This window comes from Phoenix dactylifera, chromosome 13, assembly GCF_009389715.1.
Source record: "Phoenix dactylifera cultivar Barhee BC4 chromosome 13, palm_55x_up_171113_PBpolish2nd_filt_p, whole genome shotgun sequence".
In the NCBI taxonomy this organism is placed as follows: domain Eukaryota; kingdom Viridiplantae; phylum Streptophyta; class Magnoliopsida; order Arecales; family Arecaceae; genus Phoenix; species Phoenix dactylifera.
The window spans coordinates 4,710,613-4,736,121 of record NC_052404.1 but is presented as its reverse complement, the minus strand read 5'-3'; the positions used below and the strand labels follow the sequence as shown (position 1 = coordinate 4,736,121).

The following is a 25,509-nucleotide window of genomic DNA, read 5'->3' as shown; positions in this document are numbered from 1 at the left end:
AATGGAAGTCACAATATCCATGAACAATCTGAACTGTAGTTTCTTCCGCTTCAAAGTCTCCCCTTTCCGCTTCATTCTTCCGGATCCAAGAAGCAAAATCGAAGAAGCCGGTCCATCCCATGCGAATGATCAGCAATGGAAGTCACAATATCCATGAACAATCTGAACTGTAGTTTCTTCCGCTTCAAAGTCTCCCCTTTCCGCTTCATTCTTCCGGATCCAAGAAGCAAAATCGAAGAAGCCGGTCCATCCCATGCGAATGATCAGCAATGGAACTCACAATATCCATCAACAATCTGAACTGTAGTTTCTTCCGCTTCAAAGTCTCCCCTTTCCGCTTCATTCTTCCGGATCCAAGAAGCAAAATCGAAGAAGCCGGTCCATCCCATGCGAATGATCTCCGCGAATCGCTGACAATGGAGAAATCCAGTTTCTCCACGATTCCAATGGAGAATCCGAGCCATATTCCCCTCTTTGCGGTCCATTTCCCAACTGATTCCACATTTTCAACCTTAACGGCAACGAAAGGGCAGCTTCGGGAAAAAAGAAAAAAACAAACCTCTGTTATGGACCGGTAATTAAGATTATCCCTAATCGTGGACCGGTAAACATGGTTTGGGTCAACAGGGACTTAGCATTACACAGCAGTCAAGGGGAGGGTCGGGAATTAATTTACGCAAAAAAGTACATAATTTTTTTTTTTTTTTTTTACAAAGATGAACGCTAGAAGATATGACAAAATAGAAAACTACCATCCCACATTTTTTTTCTCCAGTGCCTCTAGCGCCCGCCCCTAGCGACTACGAAGAACCATGGTTCCACGGGTGCGAGCAAGGGGCACATTAGAATATAAACAACAACAACAAAAGAAGGGAAAAAAAAAAAAAAAAAGGTTATGTTAGAAGAGGACAAAACACCAAACATTTATTACACATTTGTTGGTAAACGACCCTACCATCACCTTTTATTGCATTGGTCCGCACATCAAAGTCATCCAATTCCTAACTCGCAAGTCACCCAATATAATAAAAATACATATATAACAAGACTTCAATATAAAGCTTACCATATACATCATGTTTTACGAGTAATGAATGGAAAACTTTGGCATCTAAAGAAAATTAATATAGCACCACGCATAAAATACACGGGACCATTTCAATTTAACGTTCAGGTCTAACAACCTGTACATTAGTATGATCTAGACAGATGGTAATAAAAGCTCATAGATAAATTTACGAGTACAGACCAGCCGGACAAACTTGACCTCTAAACCTTCATGAAGAAAAACCGGCCTTCTTATTGCCAAAACGATGTCTCTGCGGCCACGATCTGATAGATGTGCCAGGAACCTTCTAAACCAGCTCAAGGTCGAGACATTTAATTTTGACAATTAAACAAGGAACAAATAAAAGAGTAAAAGAACTACTGAATTCCCTAGGAATGGCAGTCATCGGTGTTGCTGGTTGCGTCTGAACTTTCATCAAGAACAATATCCGCAGGATCCCCTATCCACAACCTTCCATCCCTCCACTTAAACTTGATCCGTAGCTTCCCATTAGCATCCACTCCCATCACCTCACCCTTGCTCGCAAATGTCTCCATGCCCCATCCCCACCTAGGCACTGTTAGACCTGGTCTTATCCTTACCTTGTCTCCCACCTTGAATGGTCGAACCTTTCCCACCTCCCACTCTTTGCATACCCATAGCCTTTCACTGAAACAGAATGCAACCCAGAGTTCCCCATCCTCTGCTCTGTGCACTACCCCCATGCTGGCATGGCTTACATCGCCCCACTGGTATGTTGGCGTCGTAACAGTTTCTCTCACCTTTACCCAGTCTCCAACACGCACTTCCTCTTCTTCCTCGACTCTGTCCACCTCTGCTGGGTCTATCATCCATGCCTTGAATCCTGCTGGTGTGTATATTCTTAGCTTTCCATCTGCATCTATGGATGATATTGTTCCTATGCTTGCATGACTCTTAGACCATCCAAATCTGGGCTGCTTCACACATTTCTTTATCCTAACCCGTTGTCCTGCAACAAGCCTATCTACTCTTTCGAGCTGGTTGGTCGGTCCCACCCACCTTTCCTGCTGACCACAAAACGCAACATGCACAGTTCCATCCCACAAGTCGCCTTCGTACCCTATTCCATGAACAATACCGGTGCTTCCAGGTTTCAAGGACTTCCAGCTGCCTGCATCATCTCTGAGCCTCACCCATTCCCCGACCTCAAACATTTCCTCCTTCTCAAGGTCTGCAGGGTCTCCTCTCCAAAACCCTGGAAAACCAAAAAAGGCCACTCTCACTTCTCCATCTGCATGCACACCAGTTATGATACCTCTAGAATCAGGCCGAGCATCTCTCCAGCCCCATCTGGGCTCAACTAGACCAGTGCGAAACCGAACATGCTGACCAACTTTCAAACATGGGACCTTCTCAACATCCATATAATGAGTTGTCCATTTTCCTTTCCTAAAACAGCCAGCCAATTCCAAGTAACCAGAGTCTTGTATACTATGCACCACAGCTATACTTTCCTTCCCAATGTTGTTCCAGTCATAAGTGGGTCTAGCCCCGAGGCTTGGCTTCAGACGCACCCAGTCTCCAACCTCAAAGCCTGAAAGTCTCTCAGCATCACCTGGAGCAACTTTCCACAAGCTACTTCTGCCAGCCACCCTAACCTGCACATGGAACATCAGTTAAAATTTCATAAGCAAAGTCAAATAAACATGCCACAAAAACCAAACATTAATAATATAGCAAAATAGCAATAATACATGTAACTAACATTCAAAGTTCCATCCATGTCTATTCTTGATATCGTCCCAATAGTTGCAGCAGTTTCATTCGACCATCCAAGTCGTGGCTGAGATATAGATGGCATCACATGAATTCTTTGGCCTGCTTCAAATGGCTGCACCTTCTCCATGTCCGCCACCGAGCAACAGAAAGGCTTGCTCCTAAAGCAGAAAGCAACACCCATATCACCGCCATCTTCTAGACTATGGATTATTCCAATACTATTTCGTGTGACATCTTCCCATCCATATTTTGGAGATGGTACCGAAGCTTTAACTCTAACCCAGTCACCCACCTACACACCAGCATTATTGGGGAAGAAAAAGACTTAGAAATGCAGATCTGACGTAAGACAATAACAGTGGCAGTAATAAATGATAATGGGACCATACCTTAAAATTCTCAACTTTTTCCATATCAGAAGGATCAGCTTGCCATGTAGATGATCGATTTGGAATGTCAACTATGAGTAGACCATCATTCTCTATGTCTATAATTTTTCCCACACTGTGATGTGTCTCACCACCCCAAGCATATCTAGGCTCTGCAACAGATCTTTTTACACATACTTGATCACCAATCTGGAAGGACCGAGGATATAATCAGAAATAGAAACAAAATCGACAGACGAATAGCAGAATGTACTGAAAGGGGAAAAAAAGAAAACGAAAATAAAAAAAGAAAGCAAATTATACATTATACATCTCATTACCCTGAATGGTTCAACAGGTTCAACTTCTTCAGGTTCACAATGCCATGGATTAGGCAAATAGCAAAGACCCAGCAGAAGGCTGCTATCTGGTCTGATAGAATATACTATCCCAATGCTTCCAGGAGTTACAGCTTCCATACCATGTATAGCAGCTGTCAGTGCAGGGCGAATGCGGACCCAGTCACCAACCATGAATTCTTCAACTCTTTCAATCTCAGCAGGATCAGCTCTCCATCCTCTAGATGCTCCAGGAAAGCCAACCCTTAGTATCCCATCATCATCAACACAGAGAACCGTTCCTATGCTATCTCGTGATGGTCCACGCCATCCAAACCTGATAAAAGAATAATAAGCATTACTTTCATTTGGGAATGCAAACTTGAAAGAGAAAACCATCATTGAGAAAATCATAGTGAAGTATAATCTTTAAAGCAATTCCAGTCACCTCTGTGTATCAATAGTTAGACATAGCATATTGGAAAATGTTTAGATGCCCTTTGATGAAAATTACAGGATCACATCTATACTTACAGATAAACAAAGTGCATAAATATATATGTACATATGTACATTATATGTATATGTATGTGCAGTGTGCATGTGCCTGCATGCTTGTGCGCGTTTCTCATCTGTATTACAACATGCATACATATATATATACGTACACACACACACGTGTACATACATAAAATATATATGTACACATATATATAAATATACACGCATATGCATACATATGGTCACGGACTCACAAACCAAAGCTTGAGCTATTGGGAGGAGCACCGGCCCAAGTTAATAAAGCCATGTGGCAGCCCTTTTATTAGTCAATGTGGGACTGTGACAATCTTCTCCACCTAATCTCGTGACGCCCTCACCATAGTTGTCTCCTACGCAAGAGAGAGGGAGCCCACCCATAGCCTGGGTCCTATTCGACCCTACCAAAGCCTCCTCGACCCTGGTATCCCTTAGTAAGCGGCCCACATGACTAATAAAGGCAGTGACACACAATAGGCTTAGCTCTCATACTACTTGTCATGGACTCATAGCCCAAAAGCTTAAGCTATTCGGAGAAGGATTGGCCCAAGATAGTAAACCATGTGGCACCCCTTTTATTAGTCAATGTGGGTTTATGACATATATATATATATGTATACACATATATACATATATACACACATATACATATACATATCTATATATATACATACATATACATATACATATCTATATATATACATACATATACATATACATATCTATATATACATATATATATATACATATACAAATCTATATATACATATATATATACACACACACAAATGTATGTATGTACGTATGTATGTGTGTGTATGTATGTGTGTGTGTATGTATGTGTGTGCGAACATGTATAAATGTGTGCACATATGTATGCATGTATGCATATTTGTATGTATGTACAGATGAGAGATGCACACAAGCATGCAGGCACATGCACAAACATATAAATATATACATGTACATTTAATGTACATATGTACATACATTTACACATACATATATGCATATTATGTTTGTATTCTCACAACTTCTCATACAGTGATTGCCACACCTTTCAACACAATAATGGCACAAACCAAATAACAAAAAAAATGCATTTAAAGCTAACTTATGTAGTACATGGCTTAACAAACTTCTTATTTGCAGATATGTATGTTATCTATGTATATACATATGTATGCATGTATATCTTCAAGAGATAGGGAGAATTAGATAAACATTATTTTTTTATAAAATATTTAATGATTCAAAATCAATTATAGACCCTCCAAATTGGAGATTCATACTATTAATCATGATATACAATATGAAAAATGTCTAGAAACCAAAAGTTACATGTTATAGTGGCCTCGAACCTACGAATCAAGTGGGTGCAAAAAATGAATAGCTTCATTGACAATGACAATGTATTCTTATAATCTAAGCATTGAAATCTATTGATTTTCAATCAATGGATGTTTTAACATGGACAACTTAGATGGTTTGGACATGTACAACATAAGCCAAGAGATGCACTAATACGACGGAGTGATTGGGATAAAGTAGTAAGAAAGGATATGATATCTCGACATCTTTCAGAAAGTGTGGCCCTAAATCGAGTGGAATGGAGGAAAAGGATTCACGTATCTGACTCCAACCAATTTGGGATTAAGGCTTAGCTGAGTTGAGTTGCATGTTTTATGATGCTAAGATCATAATCACAAAGTGGATTCTCAAAATAAATGCTCTATCATGTATTTTGGAACACTAGTACAACAAATATCATCAAATTTTGCACCGCTTGATCATAGGTTAGATATCTCTAAAAGTCGTGAATTTTTAATTACATATATCTTTGAGCTCTACATCAATATCAATAGTTTCAATCTTCAATTTGAATGACCCATTATTTTTTTGAAATCATTAAATCATGTACCAAAGATGTGCATACATACATATGTATGTGAGTATGCTCATAGAGAAGAATACTCATTTATGTAGGGTAAGCTTTACATATCCTATTTGACCATTGCTAAACATCTAAGCCAACGGCCAATCATCCCAAATGGAAGCATCTTCACTTCCCACTAATTCTGTTGGATCCATCCAAAGTATTACCCCTTCACACAATCCTCTTGTCTCACAGTCCAACCTGAATATCAGACCCCCTTTTCTTTGCATCATTTCTAGTCTATGCCCTTGGTGATCAAATTTTAATACTCTAGGGCATTGTTTGTTTGTTGAAATTGTGAAAACCATCTACATTAATCCTGATTTTTTTTTTCCATGACGGACGTTTTTAACTATTTTTATTTTAATTCATGTTATTATTTGCTAGGAGATGGAGGGGGGGGGGGGGGGGGGGGGGGGGGGGGGGGGGTGGCTGTCTAGAGGAGGTTGGAGAGGGAGTGCAGGGAGGATGAGGAGAGGAACAGGGGGTGGAACTGAGGAAGGATGAAAGAAGGAAAAGAAAAGGAAGGATGGAGAAGGTGAGGTGTGATGCGATATTTTTTGAGATGAGAATGTATGATCGGAGGATAAACAAATGGTTATTAATAAGATATGATCTGAGACCATAGTGAGAAAAAATGGATTCATCGGCATCACACGTATTTCAACTTTTAATTCATGAGATGCTTGTCTTACCAAACACCTGATCTGGTATTGCATCAAATATGACTAAACCATGTAAATTTAGGTATTATCAAAAGTCATTACCATGCATCTCAATAACCATACAACACCATACTCTCCCCCCCCCCCCCCTCCTCTTAAGTTTTAAATGCATCCAAATCAATTTCTTAAGCTCTACTAGGTTAATCTCTCACATATGACCTGCTAACCAAGCAACATATGGTTATGCAATATAATGTTGGTCTTATAGCTGACAATTTGCACGAACACAAGGCTAAACAGTACTTTCACTAAAAGAAACTCTATATGTTAGTGGATAAAAAGAAAGCAGAGAAACGTCTAAAGTTTTGTTACTTTGGACATTCTTGAATTTCTTTGCATTCTTTTGTACAACAGAAGCAAGATAATTTGTCCCTTAGTTCAAACTCTATCATTTACTTTTTAATTCTTTTTCCATTACACTTTGCTTAGCTGGCATTGATTGGATCCCATTTGTTTTCACAAAATAAGAATCAACTATTTCATTTACTCATTTGTTCCAACTTATATTTCATCTTGTGCATACACACACATACATAGACACTAAAAAACTCCAGAATTTGCTAAAAATAATAAATTTTCAAACAACTAATGTTCAATAAGAAAAGATGATGCATACATGTACATGTGTGTGTATGCATGTATCAAGTATGTATATGTGTCTATATGCATGCTTATAGTATGAATTACTGGTCTGCTCCATGAATTTTACTTACATGCAATATTAACTGCGGCCTAAAATTATCAAGATATACATATAAAGAATATATAATACAATACTTTAAAATGTTGCATCATAACTTTTCTTGCCTTCATGGTTCCTTTTATTGTTGTTCTACTTTCAAACTCCTTTTGAAATTTTTCTTTGGTTTTTGAACAAAAAAAACTCTGAAACTGAAGCCTATCTAATGGGATCTTTTTATCCGTCTCCTTTCATGCCAGGGGCCTATCAGGGTTCTGTGCCCTTCTTTTGCTGTTTGAATATTCTTTATTTTGCAATGAGTGAGAGGACATGATATCAATCTGGTTGCAGAAACAGACTCCGAGAATTTGCATTTTATGATAGAGATATGATGGTCAGTCTAGTCTCGAGGAAGCTAATTACCCAATTGAAGGGCACAAACTGTTGGAAACAGTTTCTCTTAATTTAAGACACAAAACAGGATATTTTACTTAGGAATATTTTAGGGTAAGAGAAACTAGAGTTACAAACAATAATAAGATATATTAATTTGTGCCAAAAACATTAAAACTAAATAACAATTACACCAATGCAGCATATCGTTACAGCATTCAAAAACATACCTTGGTTCCTTAATATCAACTTTTAGCTGTACATGTTGTCCCCTGTTCAAAGGAATCACTTTTATGACTTCATTTGCCAAAACATGAGCCTCTCCGGAGCAAAATGACACAAGAAGATTGTCATTATCCATAACATCCTGGACAAAGCCTACACTCTTGTGGCTTGCACCTTGCCAACCATATGCTGGATTTTTCACGCTTCTTTTGAATTTCACCCAGTCTCCAACTACATATCTAATTATAATATTTAATTAGTGCTAGATTGATTGCATATATTTTACTTTAGTTCAGCAATGAACTAAAGCAAATGATAAGAAATATTGAAATGAATTTTACCAAAGTACTAAAAGATATGATAGCAAAAAAAAAAAAGAAAAAGGACATGGTTTGAAGTAGATGAGGGTTTTTCACATACATGGTTGGAGACAGATGAACTCCCTTATCTGCAAGTGCTTCCATCAGCTCTTCTGAAATCCATTCTCGAGGAAGGGCTTCAAGAAAATCACACAATGTCCAGCCCCTGTCATAAATTAACATAATCTGAATTTACTCTTTCCCTACTTCCACTGGAAACGATTTCCAAAAGTTAATACAAAATCAAGACTTAGAATAACTTGTAGAGAATGATAACTGAGTTATTAAACCATGTAATAATCCAAATTTTAAAAGCAAGAACCTAACACAAAAATAAGTAAATCATTGAACCATGTCACCTTCCAGAGAACTAGTCCATTCAGAAATTAAAACAAATGACTAACTCTGTTATTTAGTTCTATATAATCTTTAGCTAAACAGCTTGGAAGGCCCACTACATCTTAGGTGTAGTGTGATGCATGGTATGTTGTACCGTACCGTACCGGACAGTATCGAGTGTATCGTACCAGACGGTACCGGTGATGCACGGGTTCGGTACCGGTACCAGTGGCGCACTGGTTCGGTACCGGTGGTGCACCGACCCTCGATATACTAAAAAAATTCCGTACCATACATACCGACACTATGCTAGTGTGACACCGGTATTGGGTCCAGTACCAATACGGTGAACCTTACTGTGATGTGCCAACAATGAAAAAAGTACATGAATTTAAGTGGATAAGCACTTGCCTATGGTTTCTCACTTCAACAGCAGGTGACGGATGTTGCAACATAACAACAATCCAATTAAAATTTTCACGTATCATCTTTGCTGCGTCAGCTGCTATATGAAAAGCATTGTCGCCATCATCATCCTGTATCAAGATAAACAAAGCCATAATATTATCAGACTAGAAGTTAACAGAACATGTCTCGAAAAAAGGAAAATTTTACAACTCAGCAAGATCATGCAAAAAACTGACTAGAAGTTAATAGAAGTTAATTTACAACATAAACAAAGCCATGATATTATCAGACTAGAAGTTAATAGAACATGTCCCAGAAAAACGGAAATTTTCATTCTTGTTTATTAGACATTTTATATGTTGTAAATTATGACATTGTGGATTCTTAATTTAGATGGTCAATCAGGTATTTTGCATTGACAAGGCTTTGAATCATAGTCCGCCGTACCGGTCCGTATGGAACCGGTATGGGGCCGGTACGTACCGGTCTGGGCCGCCACCGGTACGCCGACCGGTACCGATACGGCGGATCTTGGTTTGAATCATGGTATGCAGCCGGTACGGGCCGGTACGAACCGGTCCGGCCAACTACCAGTACGCTGAAGCCGTGCAAACCAGTATGGGCCGGTTCTATGCTGGAGACGAAGAAGACGAAAAGAAGGAAAGAGAGCGCGAGAAAGAGAGCGAGGAAGGAGACATGTGGCCGCCTTCGGAGAGCCGCGGAGGGGCGGTGGAGGCCTAGGGGCGGCGGAGCCCGATGGGGGAACCCGTGGGGGCGCAGCGAAGGCCGAGGCTGCGGCCGCGTCCTCTATTCGGAGCCCACCCCCTGGCCTCCGCCACCCCTCCGCGGCTGTCCGACGGCGGCCACAGGTCTCCTCCCTCCCTATCTTCCCCGTGCTCTCTCTCGTTCTCTTCTTCTTCCCCAGCTCCAATAGGAAAGAGCTGGCCGGTTTGTACCACCCGATTCCGGTACGAACCGGAACCGTATTGGTTCGGTTGGCGACCGGTACGCCTACCGGACCCGGTACAGCGGACCTTGGTTTGAATATTCAAGTTTCATTCTAACATGCAGATGTGCAAGCACATATATGGGCAGATACATGCCTAAATACTCAAACAGGCACATGTAATGCACATTCAAATTATCAGTAGGCATATGAATGAACCTCAAGTGATCAATAAATGTAACCCCTTCTTGATAGTTGCATCACTCTCTCTCTTTCACCCACAAGTGCAACTATTAACAAAGGAATGTGCTTATAACTTACCAACTACCCTCCTATGATAACATAATGTGGTGGCATTTTAAGAAGCGATAATGTAACTCCAAGAGAGTCCTGGGGTAAGGATTTTGAAAAAAAAAAGTAGAGTTAAATATGGATGATAGTTTCCGAGAAACGAAATACACATCATCAAACAATTTAGCCTTAAGCAAAAAATAAATAGATGTGCTCATCTTGATAGTTCATCGCCATAGTTTATCAACCTCACTAAAACACAAGCCAGAGATAGTGTAACCTCATGTGGTGTAATGATGTTAAGGTGAGAATGCAATAGTGTTACCCCCCCCCCCCCCAAAACAATGATGACTATCAACATAGAAGACTAAGTTCAATAATAGAAAGATATATGTATGTATGATATGTGTGCAGCTCAATCTTGGAAATTGAAATAATGGAGATCCTTATTACATTACAGAAAGGCTACATTACATAGTGTTCGAATAAAGATATTCATTTTCAGTATCCCCTAGCTAGAAACATAAATAAACCTACAAGTACTGCATTATCAACATCTAAGGCTCCATTTGGCATTGCTTTTAGAGGGCCAAAAGCATTCCTTGGAGGACTAGAATTTCTTTCGAGTGATTTTGAGATGTTTGGTAAAAATTTTGAAATAGCTTCCTAGCTCCTCCAAAAGCTGAAAAAAGTCTACTAAGGATAAGCTTCAAATTAGAGCTTTGGGGCAAACGCTCTGCTTGAGATATGTCTGGAAGCTTTTTTTTTTTTAAGACAAGAGACCCATGTTCAAATCCCAATAACAAAATTGTTAAAAAAATAATTTAAAAATAATTTATAAGTTAACAATCTTTATAATAACTATTTTTGACAATACAATAATAATATAATATAAGAATATAATATATTATATTGTATGACATTATAATAATATTATATTACTATCATCGCTATTGTTATATTACAATAATCATATTTTTATAATATTTACTGTAATATTATTGTAATGTATTGCTTTTATGATATACTAAAACAAAAATATCATATTATTATCTTATAATAGTATTATTATATAATGATATTATAAAAATATTGTTATATTTTTAAAATATATTTATTATTTATTCTTTACTATATTATGCAAGTTAAATATCAAAATAAATAATTTGTAAATTGAAAATATCTTATAATAATAATTTTTGATAGTATAAACAATTAGATAATTGAAAGTACTATATTATTCCTTTATTATCATTTTCTAATACCAAAAGCACTTTCTTAGTTTGGTTACCAAATATATGTTAAAGTTCTACAGCACTTGACTTATCAAAAAAAAAAAAAAAAAAGTTCTGCAACACTTAAGAAATGTATCTACCAAATAGCAAGAGCTTTTTATTAAAAACTCTACTAGCAAAAGCTCTACTGTCCAAAACTTCATAGATAACAACTCTACTACCAACAGCAATGCCAAACGAGGCCTAAGTAAGAACCAGAATTCACTAATAAAATCATCAAAAATGTCTGAAGTTCAGTAAAACAGCAGAATATGAAGAGCATTGCATATTCTGCAGCTTTTTGAAGTCTGTACAATTGACAGATGAGCATGATGCCCCATGCCCAATGCTGTTTATGTTAATGAGCATCTATAATTATGATATCATAGACATACACACACATGGGAGTGAATAACACAGCTTCAATATTGTCATAAAAAATGGATAAATTACCTGCAAATAACAGTTTCGCATGAATGTATGCATATAGATTGTCCAAAATTTGTCGAATAATAAGTAACTAACTTCCATGCTTACATAAAAGGCTATACCTGCAAATTACAGTCTGCTCCAGCAGATAACAGCAAACCAACACATGTGTTTGAACCTCTGTTCAATGCGACATGCAGAGGTATTATATTTTGTGCATTTCTTACATTGACATCAGCTCCAGCTTCCAAAATGATCTAACCATAAAAAGCAATAAAACTATCACATACCAAAGTAACCAAACTGAACCCAGAAGAAAAATTATATCCACATATAGTGTTCATAAAACTTCTAGTTTAAAATTAACCTAAAAAATGCTTTATTTAATTTTAATTAATATAGATTACCTTCACTAACTCTGCATCATTAATCATTGCTGCTGTATGCAGAGCTGTTCGGAAATTAATTTCATCTTGAACGGTTGGATCTGCACCAGCAGCAAGCAGTATTCTTACCAATTCTCGGCCCTCTGTCAAAAAAGAGTCAAGTTTAAGAATTAACAGAACAGCTGACAAAAAGCAACTCTCTTGTCATAAGATAATTCTAAGCTAAGCCCAAGGTTTGCCAAACCGGTACCAGGACCCGTATCGGTCGGCGCCCGGTATGGTTCGATACCGTACCAAACCGGTAGGGCGTGCCGGTTCACGGACTGGCATGCCCTATTTTTTTTTTTTCTTTTTTTGTGTGTGTGTGTGGGGGGGGGGGGTGCAAGTTCTCAAAAAAAAGTTTAATTAGTAATCACTCTTTTCAAACTTTTTCTATGAATTTAAGTCTAATTTGATATTTTTTTAAATATTTTTTTGATGTTTTTTTTTATATTTCTATGATCCAGGTTTAACATAGATGATTCATCTAATTGCTTTAAAATGATACAAATCATAAAATGACCAACATAGTGACGTAAAAATTAAAAAATAATATGATTAATTATATACTTTTAAAGTTCAACAAACATACCGATATCTAAAATCGGATCAAGTAGTAATGCCTTTCGTAGATATCCGGATCATTAGCATAGTCAGGAGGCACATCATCCCACCCCTTTAACGAAGCGGCATTGTAGTTTTGTACGTTCATCCCATAAGGAAGCACACCGGGTTATAAGCACTCTATGATCTCTCGCTGAAGCTTTGGCTCTGAAAGGTGTCCTCTGGCTGATAATACGGCTGTAGAGGGGCCTATCCGAATATACCGGCAACAAAATCCGACCCGTAAGATACTCTAGGCTATGTAGGGTAGTAGCCGTCAGAAGATGCCTCAGACGCACCATATCTATATCCGTATCTATATGGGTCATATGTTGTCTGTAACTGTGGATAATAGAATCTAGTATACGACTTGAAACCTGATACGTCTATGGATCCTACTCCACATGCGAGGTCATCTGCAGCTACATCGCGTCCTCCTGAATGACCTCGAGGCGCTCTTCTCCTATATGCAATTGTATTCTTGCGGGCTCTAACAGATCGTGCATCATGGTCTTTATCCTATGTAGTATGCGTAAACTAGAACTCACCGGCCAGTTTGCACCGAGACGGTTCCGGTCGATTCTGGCCAGTTCCGGTCGATAAAAGACCGGTTCCGGTCAGTAAAGTACCGGTACCGGCCAGTCCAATAGCGGTTCCGAGAAAAACCGAATATAATAGCCGAACCGATCCGATTTCGCATGAGGTTGGCTCAGTACTGCCTGAACCGGACGGTTCAGCCTGGTTCGACAGACCCTGGCTAAGGCTAATGCTAGGTGCACACTGCAGACATCCAAGAAGGACTCTCATGTTTACAAAGGGGGCGTAAGGAAGAAAAATCAACCCAGCCTCTAAGAAAATTTTCTCTCTTATTGTACAATATCTACATACATAGAACTACAGACAATTTCCAAGAGAGATAATTTAAAAAGCTAGTACCATATAGCATAATAAATACCTTTAATCAAAACTTATGGTTCAAAAAATTAAATGTATGATTCTTTTCTTAAAGTAGATTTTATGCCTCAATTAAAAACTAATACAGACTATGGAAAGTGAGTGAGTTGTGATACAGGCTACAAATAAAATACTGGTTTTCACTTTTTTTCTAATTTTTCATTGCATCTGTCCTTTTATCCTATTACTCCTCATATATGTAGATATATAGCCTTTTGCTTTTCACCATTACAATTTAAAGAAGTATGGTAGTCTGCATACTATCTTGAAGATAAAACATCCTGCACAAGTTTCATTGGAGCCCATCCTTTTATATTTATAGAGCTCAAATTCATAAAAGATGGCACCAGCTGCTGCTACACATCCACCTGAGGTGGGGCGGCTCTGTGGGTGCATGCTTAGGGCAAAGCAGCCTATACAGGCAGCCACCTAGCCCCAATGCGAGCACCTATGGTGAGCCAGCCAATTTTGGTACTGGCAAATCGCAGCCAGACAGGTTATTTAACAGGTTAGGCATCCAATAATTCAGAACCCAATGCACCCCCAATTCAGCCTAGGGTTTGCACAAGAGGAGAGAGAGGGGGGAAAGTGACCATGACTGTGGTGAGTTGGAAATGTGCTAACGGTGGCCAGACCTAGTGGTAACATTTGCGACAGTATTCAGCAAAGGCATCTTTTTCTTGCTTGTTTTCCTCCCCTCTGTTTCTCTCTTTTATTTGCTTTGGTCTCTGTGAGATTGCTGCTTCGGCCAATGTCATGTAGTGCTGCTGCGGTGGCAGCTGACAGCAACAGCAGCCATCAGCACCATAAGCCGTTGTTGTTCCTAGTTTACCTCCATTGGCAGTTTCTGCATGTACCACAAGCTATAAATCCCCGCATAAGACCTAGGCACTAGGCAGCCCTTCGGCTGCATGCCTGATGCCTCCAATTTTTCAAAAACATAAGCCTCCTCCCCAAAATACCCCTAACTCCTCAAACCTTACTAAAGACAGGATTTGAAACTAGGCCCCGCTTGCCACTTACTTTTTCCCATGTTGGCAGGCTAGGAAATGAAATAATGGTCATTTATCACCTTGCTATAAGAACCGGGAGAAGTTTCAATGGAGCGTTTAAAGCATCAGCGCACTACCTATCAAGGATGGCTGACCATCGCAAACAGTCCAGTCCGGGATGCACCAAGCTGAACCAGTCAGTTAACGGGATGGAACGGTCTTCTGATTCAGTTTAGATTCGGAGTTAATAGAAGCCTCTTGCTCCTAATTTGCTAGAGATATGGTTTCGTCACTGCCACCATCACCAACAACAACAACAATAACGATGATGGACCGGTGCACATCCCTCTCTGTCTCTCTCTTACCCTCTCCATTTACTCTCTCTCTCTCTCTCTCTCTCTCTCTCTCTCTCTCGCTCACCTCTCTCACTAGGGCTAGGGTTTCGTCACCATTGTCGCTGCCAACGAGGACGACCAATGATATGAATTTGTATGTGTCCTCTCTTAGTCTCTCTCTTGCCCTCTCCATTCTCTCCATTCTCTCTCATGCTCACCTCTCTTTCCACTTTCTCTCTCCCCTCCCTCTCCTTCTCCCTTCTCTCTCTCTTCTTAGTTACAGTACAGCTTGGGTTTGTATGATACATACTGGTACCATACCGAATCAGTTACTAGCCAGCAAGATGCTTGGTATTCGGCAAAGCTTGCTAACTATAGTTGTAACTTAATAGAAATCAACGAGACCGGAAAAAGGGATGGATGAATGCCGCATCTCTCTAGGAGGTCATACTTTCCTTCCACCTGCCTCTTCCTCTTACCCCCATGACCTCTAGGGATCAACCAACATCAAGGGGCATTTTTGGGAGTTCAAAAATTCTCTCATTGGAATATGCAGGCTTGATCGTATTGTCTAAGGTTAAAAGCCCTTAAGAATATGAAAGCCCTTCCTGTTCTTTGAGCCTCGCATGTGCTATTTGCTTCCCCATTTTTCTTTGGAAGTTCTATCGTTCCCCATCTACTACATTTCCATTTATCTTGGATAACTATTATAGTGATTTAGGAGCAAAATAATTTTAGAACCAACCCCCTATATTCAATGAGTTCACATAAAGCGAGATAATTCAAAACACAACTTTTGAGTCCTTTCAGCCACATAATGGTCCAATATAAAGTTATAGTGGCCTAAATAGTTTTAGGCCATAATATTATATGGCCAAATAACATCATCAAAACCAATGTTTAAAATCTCCACAAGGTCGTATACCAGTCAAGTGCTGGTCCAATGTGATACTTGTACGTATAACACAACACAAATGCACAGTATAGTAGTTGAGGTCGGCACATATAACACTAGTTATTTTTCATTTTTGTGTATGGGTATTAAGTGCATCCAAAGTACATGTCCAATTTAGTTTCCATTGGAATGCGATGTTTCCGAAACATCGCGTACCTCAAAAATGTTGCATTGTTTCAGTCACCAAACAGAATCTATAAATAGGCTTTGGGTCATGCGTGTTTCGATCACTCAATCCTCTATCCACTCTCACATCACATCACATCACATCCTACTTCTCTGCTTCCCGAGAGAGACAAAGACTTTCATCTTTTTTCTTCTTATATCTTTCAATTTTTCCTTTTCTTCTAGGCATCTGAAGGAGTCAATCGGGTCAAGCCTCCCCAGCGATCGTGCTTGTTAGAGGAAGATCGGACTGAGCCGGGTTGTTGTACCACAGAGACGAGATCGCCGCAGATCCACGCATAGGAGGCGAATCACGTTCTTAAGGCAATGTACATCACACGCCTCGATTCAAGCAAAATATTTTCAATCTTTTGAATTTATTTTAGTAGATTATTCTTTTCCTTAAAAGAGTTTGATTTGAAATCCAAATATATATTCTGCAATCCTTGTTCTAAATTGTAAAGCATATCTAGATCTAAGTGCAAGGCATCAGTGTTCCTAAAAAAAATAAAAAAAGGGAAAAGAAAAGGACACAGAAGTCATGGTATTGCCCCCAAAAACACTGGCATATCATCTCACTAAACCATAAAAATTACTTGGGTTCTTACTTTTTGTTGTCAAAAGTTCTTTATAAGTAAATTGACCAATTATACTATAGAAAAGAAAGAAACTTGATGGGATGATTAGTAGTACTCACATAATTGAACACGGAAAATACCTAGTCATAGCAATATTGGAGCTAGTCAACTAAAGGATGGAAAGCACTAGAAAATAGAAGCTAAAGCAAGAGGGGATGCATGACTCCTGACCAAGTGTGCCACCAAGTAGAAGAATCTAAGATGAAAGACAACCATATTATATATTATGTTAACCTCTATATATCTGGTGATTTGCTTTATAAGTTGTTTTGGTGTTTATTGTTTTTTTATCATTTTTCTTTTTCTATCACTGATGGTGTTTATTGATATAAAATTAAACTACTGCACAGATTTGGATCATTAGAGAAACAATAAGGGACATATGAATAAGATGGTCTTAATAGAAGCACTATTAATTACTACTTCAATAGGTTACATAGGGGTCAAAAGCATTGAAATTCGTGGTGGGAGTGAGAGCAAGATTTGAAAGCAAGGGTAGGGCTAGTTAGAAGTTTTCAACTAGTGAGATCGTGGTTTTTTAAATGAGTTATTATATTTACAGATAAAAAAGTGGAATATGTTTAATACATACTATTTCTTTGATTATGATTCTAGAATTATGAAACAAGTCTTGTCTACAAATTGGTCTATGTACACTGATTATGCTGCAGTATTTCTTCACTTGAGAGAAGCTAGCTCTAATATCAACATAATTGCTTCAACTTATCTTCTATTAGACTTCACAAAGCATTATCCTCTTAAATTATTTTCTAGTCTTCTTATCTTTCACATTTATGGTATTAATTTTGGTTATCACGTTGATCCCCTCTTATGAATCCAAACATTTACAAGTTATACACTTAATGCCTTAGGTGTTCAACAACACCCTCACATGCTAATTAAGTTCAAAGATTAATGAATGTATGATGTTCTGCAATTTTATATATAAAAACATTAGAAGACTAACAATGCACATTACCATTGATGAATGTATGATGTTCTGCAATTTTATATATAAAAACATTAGAAGATTAACAATGCACATTACCATTTTCATGATCTTTTTTGCGAGCAGCAGCCATGCATAATGCTGTTCCATTTGGACCTGGCATGTCAATCGCTTCATCTATCACTTCTTGTGATGCAAGCTCCACCCATCTCTTCACCACAGCCACATTCCATGTCTCAACGCACAAATGCAGAGGTCTACCATAGAAAGTTCAAGCTTCACCAGCTGTTATTAGATTCAATACAACAAGCAACCAAAGCAGACCTATTACTAGATTCAATAGGAATATCACTGAACACCAACATCAAATTCAGAATCTCAAGTTGACACCCCACCTTGATGGAATAGCTGTTAGACAACTTACTACAGTAGTCTTTGATGGTCTGATGCAACATGCCAACAGAAGATTAACCATTTCATAGCAGTAGTAACATACTGACATTGTTATGTTCCAATGTACAACTTTCAGCCGTCAAATTCTTTCAGACCAACATGGTAGTGGAGTACACAACTTCATTCTAATGAAATTTCCACTGAGAAATGTGGCAAGTTGACATTGAAGTTTCCTAGAGGGCGCTATCCCTTGTTTGATGAAAAACAGTCCCCACTAGCATGTGAATGTCATTTTGACAGGCAATATATTTCCCCGAGAGTTCTCCATAGTTTCTCATGACGGAACAAAAGCGACACAACATTTGTTGCTCTTGAAAATTTGTGAATATTTAATGAATTCCAGTTATTTTCCAAATTTGCTTCTTTTTCCTTTTCATTGGCAGAGGGAGAAGAATCCCGTTTGCTTCTTAGCTAACCACATTTTGAAGCATATAGGCTTTGTTAATGATTTATTTCGAGTTTTGCTACTGTTTACATTTATTTTGCATTCATTAGCTTAAGTTAAGTTTGTCAGCAGTGTAGGGCTCTGCCATGTTTAATCAATTTTCACCTTGTGAATATTTTGAAAATATCAGTGTGAGTGTTAAGAGTTGCACAGCATGCCAATCTGAACAACTCTTAGAGGCCGTTGCTAACTGAACTCTAGCTGCACCATTTTATGAGCCAATTGCAAGATTGTGTTTTGTGCCAGCAACCAAACAGATAGTTTTATGATTCACGAACTAGATTCCTGTTTCAGCAATCTGCTAACCAAAGGAAACCAAATAACGAGTTGTCAAACAGTTCTCACTATGAAAGAAGACTGTCTTAACGCAGATAAGCTATTTTTCTTTCTCTCTCTCCTTGAATTCTCTCCCTTCATTTCCTCTACTTTTTCCCCTTCTTTTTCTTCTTGCTAATTCTTTCCACTCTTCTTCCATTTCTGTAACTCTTATCTCCTCATATACACAAACTTCAGTCTTTATCTTCTCTTCTATCTTGAACCACCATATCTTATTCTCACCCTCTTCCCATCTTAACATGTTGATATTGAAACCCAATAAACACAATGTATGCTGCTTGTTTAGTACAAGGGTAGGAAGATTACATGTCCATGCTGGGATATGCTAACAATTGGCAAACAGTGACATGGAAAATATATGCTAGTTGATGAGAAAGATTCACCACCAGCGCATAAGATACATCTACTTTGTTCATTTTTTTTCTTAAATACAGACAACTTTCAACTTTAACTTCTTTCTACCAGTGTATAGACTTTTTTTTAGAAAATATATATATGCACATACATATGCACATATATACCTATATTTCCAAACCTACAATCATAAATTATCCTAGAGATAACTATTGATTGTTGTTTAATAGCTGCATTGCATGTTTTTAGGTAACCTGCCATATAGCACAATGATACACTATGTATACACATTCTACTAGACTACCGAATTTATGGGAAGCACATATCCTAGTACTAGAAGTAGTCCATATGTTATGTATTGCCATGATCTTTTGTGGAAAGAACATATACTAGCAGTACCATGGTATACGATACCGGACTGAGCTGCACGGTTTGGTTTTGGATTGTATCATACCGACCATGAACCACCTCGTTTTGTGGTCGTGGTACAAAATGGCCACCAAACCGCCCAGTATTGGTAGGCAGGGTCCGATCTGAGACTGAAATCCTTGCTCTGAAACAAGCTAATTGAGCATTTATTCAAACAAACCAATAAAGCAAGCGACAATCAAAAGAAGAGTAGCAACTAAGTCTTCTACTTCAATGCATTTCTAAAGGACAGCAAAGATCGTAGGCTCTGGAAAACAAAAATTAACTTCCACAAAGAAAGCATTAGAGGATCTTACGTTTTTCTCTGTGCGTTGAGAAAACCCATTGATCTGCAGCCTCCATTTTCCAAAATGACAATAGCACATTCAGTGTATCTTTTAGCAATGGTTCTATGCAAAACAGATTCACCTTCATCATCCACTGCATTGGGATCAGCCCCTGCTAATAGTAATTCCTGTGACCATTTAGAATACATATAAGAAAACAGTGAGGAAATAGCAACAGAAGAAAAGGAATATAACATAAAAGTAAATAATATATATTTCCCTACTTTCATGCATTCAGGTTGGCCATGAAAAGCACAAACGTGAGTTACAAATGGACCCAAGCCCTCTCTCAGCCTAGAACTAACATTAGCAGATCTATTGATGAGAGCACGAACACACTCCGGAGAACCAGCAGATAGAGCAAACACAATTGGGGGGTCACCATCTTTATCTAAGATATCCACATCAGCCTCTTCGTATGCCAATATAGTTTCTACAAGCTCTACAGAGCCTCGCCTGCAGGCTAAATGCAAAGCAGTATGGCCATCAGCACTCTGCGCTTCTAAAAGAGAACAAATTAAGCAGCTGTTTCTCTCTGATGCAGCCTTTGCAAGCAGATCCCTACCATAAACAAAACGATGATGAATAAGTATTCAAATTACATAGGAATTGCTTCAGTGTTAAAAGCCATATAGAGATGGAAAGTTTTTATAGTCAGACTAGCCTAACACCAGTAATATCCCCTTCAGATACAAGTCGATGTAAAACATTCGGATTATCCTGAAAAACCTCAACAGACGTTGGGGATGGTTCTGCAGCATTTGTTGAGGAAACCTTTAACTCACTGCATAAAACAAATGAGACATGATGGTTTCAATAAATATATGAAAAAACGTTTATAAACTCATGCCAACTAAAATTAGCTTGCTATTAGGAGAGAAAGGAAAGAATTCAAGCACATCACGTGAAATTTTATAAAATGCCAGTAGTATAACATTCTCTAAGAGATGTTTAAATAAATCTCATTCACTGGACCTTGTCTTCCTTTCTTTCTAACAAATCTATTTTCCATTTATGATTCCTCTGTAGTGGGTATTTTGGCATCAGAAAAGGAAAATCAGTCGAGTAATTTGTCATAGGAACAGGTTAGCACATAGATATATAATATGTTCAATGAAATTACTTATCCGGACTTGCAGGAGGACTCCGAGGTATTTCTTGCAGATGCCGAAGAAATATTGCTAGCATTGCCTGGAAAGTTGGTCTCTTTGAAGCTTTGAACTGTAAGCAGTCCCCAATCATCTTCCATAGTTCCCTAGGAATACCAACACCTACTACACTTGCATATTGAGGAGGCTGCCTACGAGCCTTGACGACAGCTTGGTAAATCTCCCCTGCACTTAATCCAGCCCATCTGCATCGAAATAGTCTTACCATATCATTCATTGTGACGAGTTACCGATAAGCACAAGGAAAGAATTGGACCACTTACGGGACAGAACCAGTGCACATTTCAACAAGGGTACATCCAAAACTCCACGCATCTGACTCAGGTGATATGCCAATTGCATCATCCCGAAATAGATTTAAAGATTTCTTTAATGGCTCCCATGCCTCAGGAGCAGTGTAATGAGGGCTCAACATTGTACAATCCATGCACGAATGCACACTTGAAGAGAATTCCTCGGGAGAAGACTGAGCTTTTCGGCATGAAGATTTCTTAAGAATTGCTGGAAGCCCATAATCAGAAACCACTGCACGGCCTTTTTCATCCAGAAGAAGATTGGATGGCTTTAGACTCATACAAACAACACCCGCTGCATGGAGTTCTGCCACTCCACGAGCAATATCTGCCCCATACCTGCAATAGCAGAATCAGATACGTCAAGATTGAATAACCACAAACTCTTCCAAAGAATAAATGAAGATGGACATTTACATAACAGTACGCCGGGCTTGACACTATGTTACTTATCTACTCCAAGTGGTCACAAAGGAGAAAGGGCACATAATAATAATTCAATTTTTGAATGTCATGGTGGGACAGAACCCAAGTAGCATTCTCAACAAACAAAATTAATGTGTTGCGAAGCTGAAACCAAATCAAATCCAATAAAACAACATGCCTAAATGGGAAGTGGCTCCATGTAATGAAAATATAGGACTAAAGTTAGCTAAACTACAGCACTTCTCTTTAATGTCCTCTTCATTTCCTCTTGAAATGTTAAACTGGAAAGGATTACCTATATTATGAAGCATTCAAAAGACCGAATTAGGTCCAAAAATGAACAACATTAGGTCCAAAAATGAATAACATTAGGCATGGCTCCAAGAACCATACCAATAAATTACCAGTTCGGTACAGCATATGGTCGGTACAATACAGTACGATCAATATAATATGGTAGGCACCCCCGCATTGAGACAAGCTTTCAACATCTTGTCTCACTCCTAGCATGGTATCGCCTAAAACCGGGTGGTAGAGGGTAGTTTCGCTTGGTTGGACCGATACAGACCAATTTGGCAAACCAAACTGAACCTACAACAGACCTTCGTAGGAGGGGTATCCACACCCACTTAAGCTGTGCATGACTAATTCATGACAAATTAAGTGATGTAGCATATCAAAAAGAATCAAAACGACCGATCTTCATGTCAAAATTAGATATATAGATGGACTCATAAGCAGGAAACCAGGGGTTGCCAAGCCACAACTTACATAGGGTCAATCACACAAAATCTCCATTTGGTCCTCTCTTTTCCTATACTCATTTGGCTTGTTAACCTCTTTAATGCATACTTCGCACCCTTTTCTCCCATCCACATCCCCTTTCCTCTCTTTCATCATATCTCTTCTCTCCCATTTGTCACAAGCCTCCTTTTCTTCTTTTCCTTTTTGTTCCAAGGAACCAAAACCCTGTAAAACAGATTAAAAAGCTAAAGGAAAGTTAACTGACTATGCTGACCTATAGAGATTGCAATTTCTCCTTGGCTTTCTTCTTCTTCTTACTTGCTACTCCACTTAAGATATTGGATCCAAAGGATAAGCAATGTTTTTCTTCAAACTGGTGCTTATATTCCTTATCCAATTATCTCGTTTTCTTCATCCTTCATCTTTCACCTCCCTTAGAGGAATTTAGCTATCATCGTGGTGTTCAATTAAATTTTCAATAAGGGCCAAATTTGAAGCACCCTATATGTATTAAGAATAAGCTCCAAAAGCTCAAGTGCCATTACATTTTTTAAGCATGGTTTTAGGGGTTTGTACAATATAACAAGTTGGTTGGAAGTTTTTGATGTCTGTTGCGAATCATAATGGCAATTTATCGGTTCCATAATACTTTTTTCTATTTCCCCTCATTATGTTACTGCAGGGTCAATGTCTAAAGTTTAGCAAACCTCCATGTCAGGCTGTGTTAGCAATATTATTGGCATCTGAACTGCTGTAGACTGGTTCTTACTACCTATTAATTTTGAGTTCGTACTTTTCAATCCGACAAGACAAGTGTCTTATCGTATACATCAACAAAGTTTTAATAACTAAAGAAACAACTTTAAAAGTGCATCCATATAGACAGCTCTACAAATTCAACCACACCTCATTTGGTCCCTAATGTCAACCTTGCACATACAAAGAGCAGGAAGAAAGCACAAACAATATATACAAGACACGTGGACTTCACATGGAATCGACAAATGTGAAGATTCAGTGAAAGCATTATCATTCAGATCTTGTCTCTTTTTCCAGTATGGAAGAAAAATTGGGAAGATTCAAACCTGAGGATCTGCTCCAGTGTGAGGCGGCCATTGTTCTGCTCCATCGCGGACTTTATGGAGCCTTTATACCTGTCCATAACAAGGCACAGACACCCATCCATCCTGATTGCCCCATGGAAGGTGCACACATTCCGGCACCACATCGAGGCCCGCCGCAGGTTCTCAAGCCAGCTTTGCGCCCACACCGCATCCATATCATCGGTGACCCCGACCTTCTTCACCGCCACCTGGTGCCGGCACCTCCTGGTGACGGTGCCATTGGCGGAAGAGGCTGAGGAGGAGGAGGAGGAGGAGGAGCCCCTGGAGAGCACGGCGGACCACGTCTCCTGCCCTGTCCTGGGGCCCTCCCCGAGGCGCTTGAGAAGCTTGAGGTCCTGGTGGGTCACGAGGTCGATAACGCAGCACGAGGCGGTGGTAGCACTATCGAAGTAGTCCTCCTCGTCGTCATCGTCATCGTCGCCGCCATCGTCGTTCTCACCGTCATCGTCGTCGTCGGTGAAGTCGCAGTCGAAAGAGGGGGAGGAAGTGAGGAGGGAGAGGATGGGGAAGTTCTTGCGGAGGGCGTGGACGCTGTTGCCGACGACGGTGGCGTGGCGGCAGCGGGGGCAGGAGAGGGAGGTGGCGGCGGAGGCGGCGAACATCCGGGACAGGCACGCCTTGCAGAATCCATGGCCGCAGTGCAGCAGCAGCGGCACCCGCTCCTCCTCGTCGTACCGGCTGTGGCACACCGAGCAGCACGGCACCTTCATCTCCTCCCACCGATTCGCTCCAGCCAACCAAAATCGAGGGTTCTTGGAATCCAACAAAGAGAGCTCCGAATCACTGCAAAAACCCAGCGAGTCTGATCTAATGCGACAACAGAAAAAGGATTTGGGGGATTTCGAAGCAAGCAAGGTCAGATCCGGGGAGAGGAAAGAGGTGGGAAGTTGTGGAGGAGACTTGGATCACTTGATTGCGAGGTAGTGATTGATTGGATTTGGAGTTTTGGGGAGAAGAAAGGAAGAGTAGGGGTAAGAAGAAGGGGAGAAGCAGCGGGGCAGCGAAGAGGGGAGAGAGAGAGAGAGAGAGAGAGAGAGAGAGAGAGAGAGAGCCCTGTGAATCTGCTCCCTTTTCTCGCCTCCTTTTTTTAGTTTTCTTTTTCTTTTTTTCGCCCGTCTTCCCCCGCCCACTTTTTGCTCCAACCGTGCTGGCTGCAATCATACTTTGGGCTTCTTCTATTTTCCTTCCCTGTTTCTTAATTCTTTCCATCCAGGGGAAACGATAAAAGTATTCCTGGAAACGAGGTAAATCTATTAACTGGCTTTAATTATCGGATTTTAGATTTTTATTCAAATTTTTGGAAGTTTATTTTATTTCTTTTTTATGTTGAGATGACTT

General features: G+C 39.4%; 1 protein-coding gene across 1 annotated transcript; it reads right to left on the bottom strand.

Annotated features, from left to right (window-relative positions):
* Positions 1-1,088: 1,088 nt before the first annotated feature.
* On the bottom strand, positions 1,089-25,322 carry LOC103716443 (E3 ubiquitin-protein ligase KEG). The gene is made up of 16 exons (XM_039132833.1): positions 24,133-25,322; positions 21,848-22,216; positions 21,539-21,769; positions 21,080-21,199; positions 20,640-20,976; positions 20,386-20,543; positions 18,172-18,329; positions 12,464-12,585; positions 12,179-12,313; positions 9,120-9,244; positions 8,431-8,535; positions 8,016-8,249; positions 3,519-3,852; positions 3,199-3,387; positions 2,796-3,101; positions 1,089-2,688 (listed from the first exon to the last, which is right to left on the bottom strand). Exons 1-16 carry the CDS (start codon positions 24,879-24,881, stop codon positions 1,438-1,440), a joined length of 4,923 nt encoding a protein of 1,640 aa, XP_038988761.1. The 5' UTR covers positions 24,882-25,322; the 3' UTR covers positions 1,089-1,437.
* Positions 25,323-25,509: the final 187 nt, after the last annotated feature.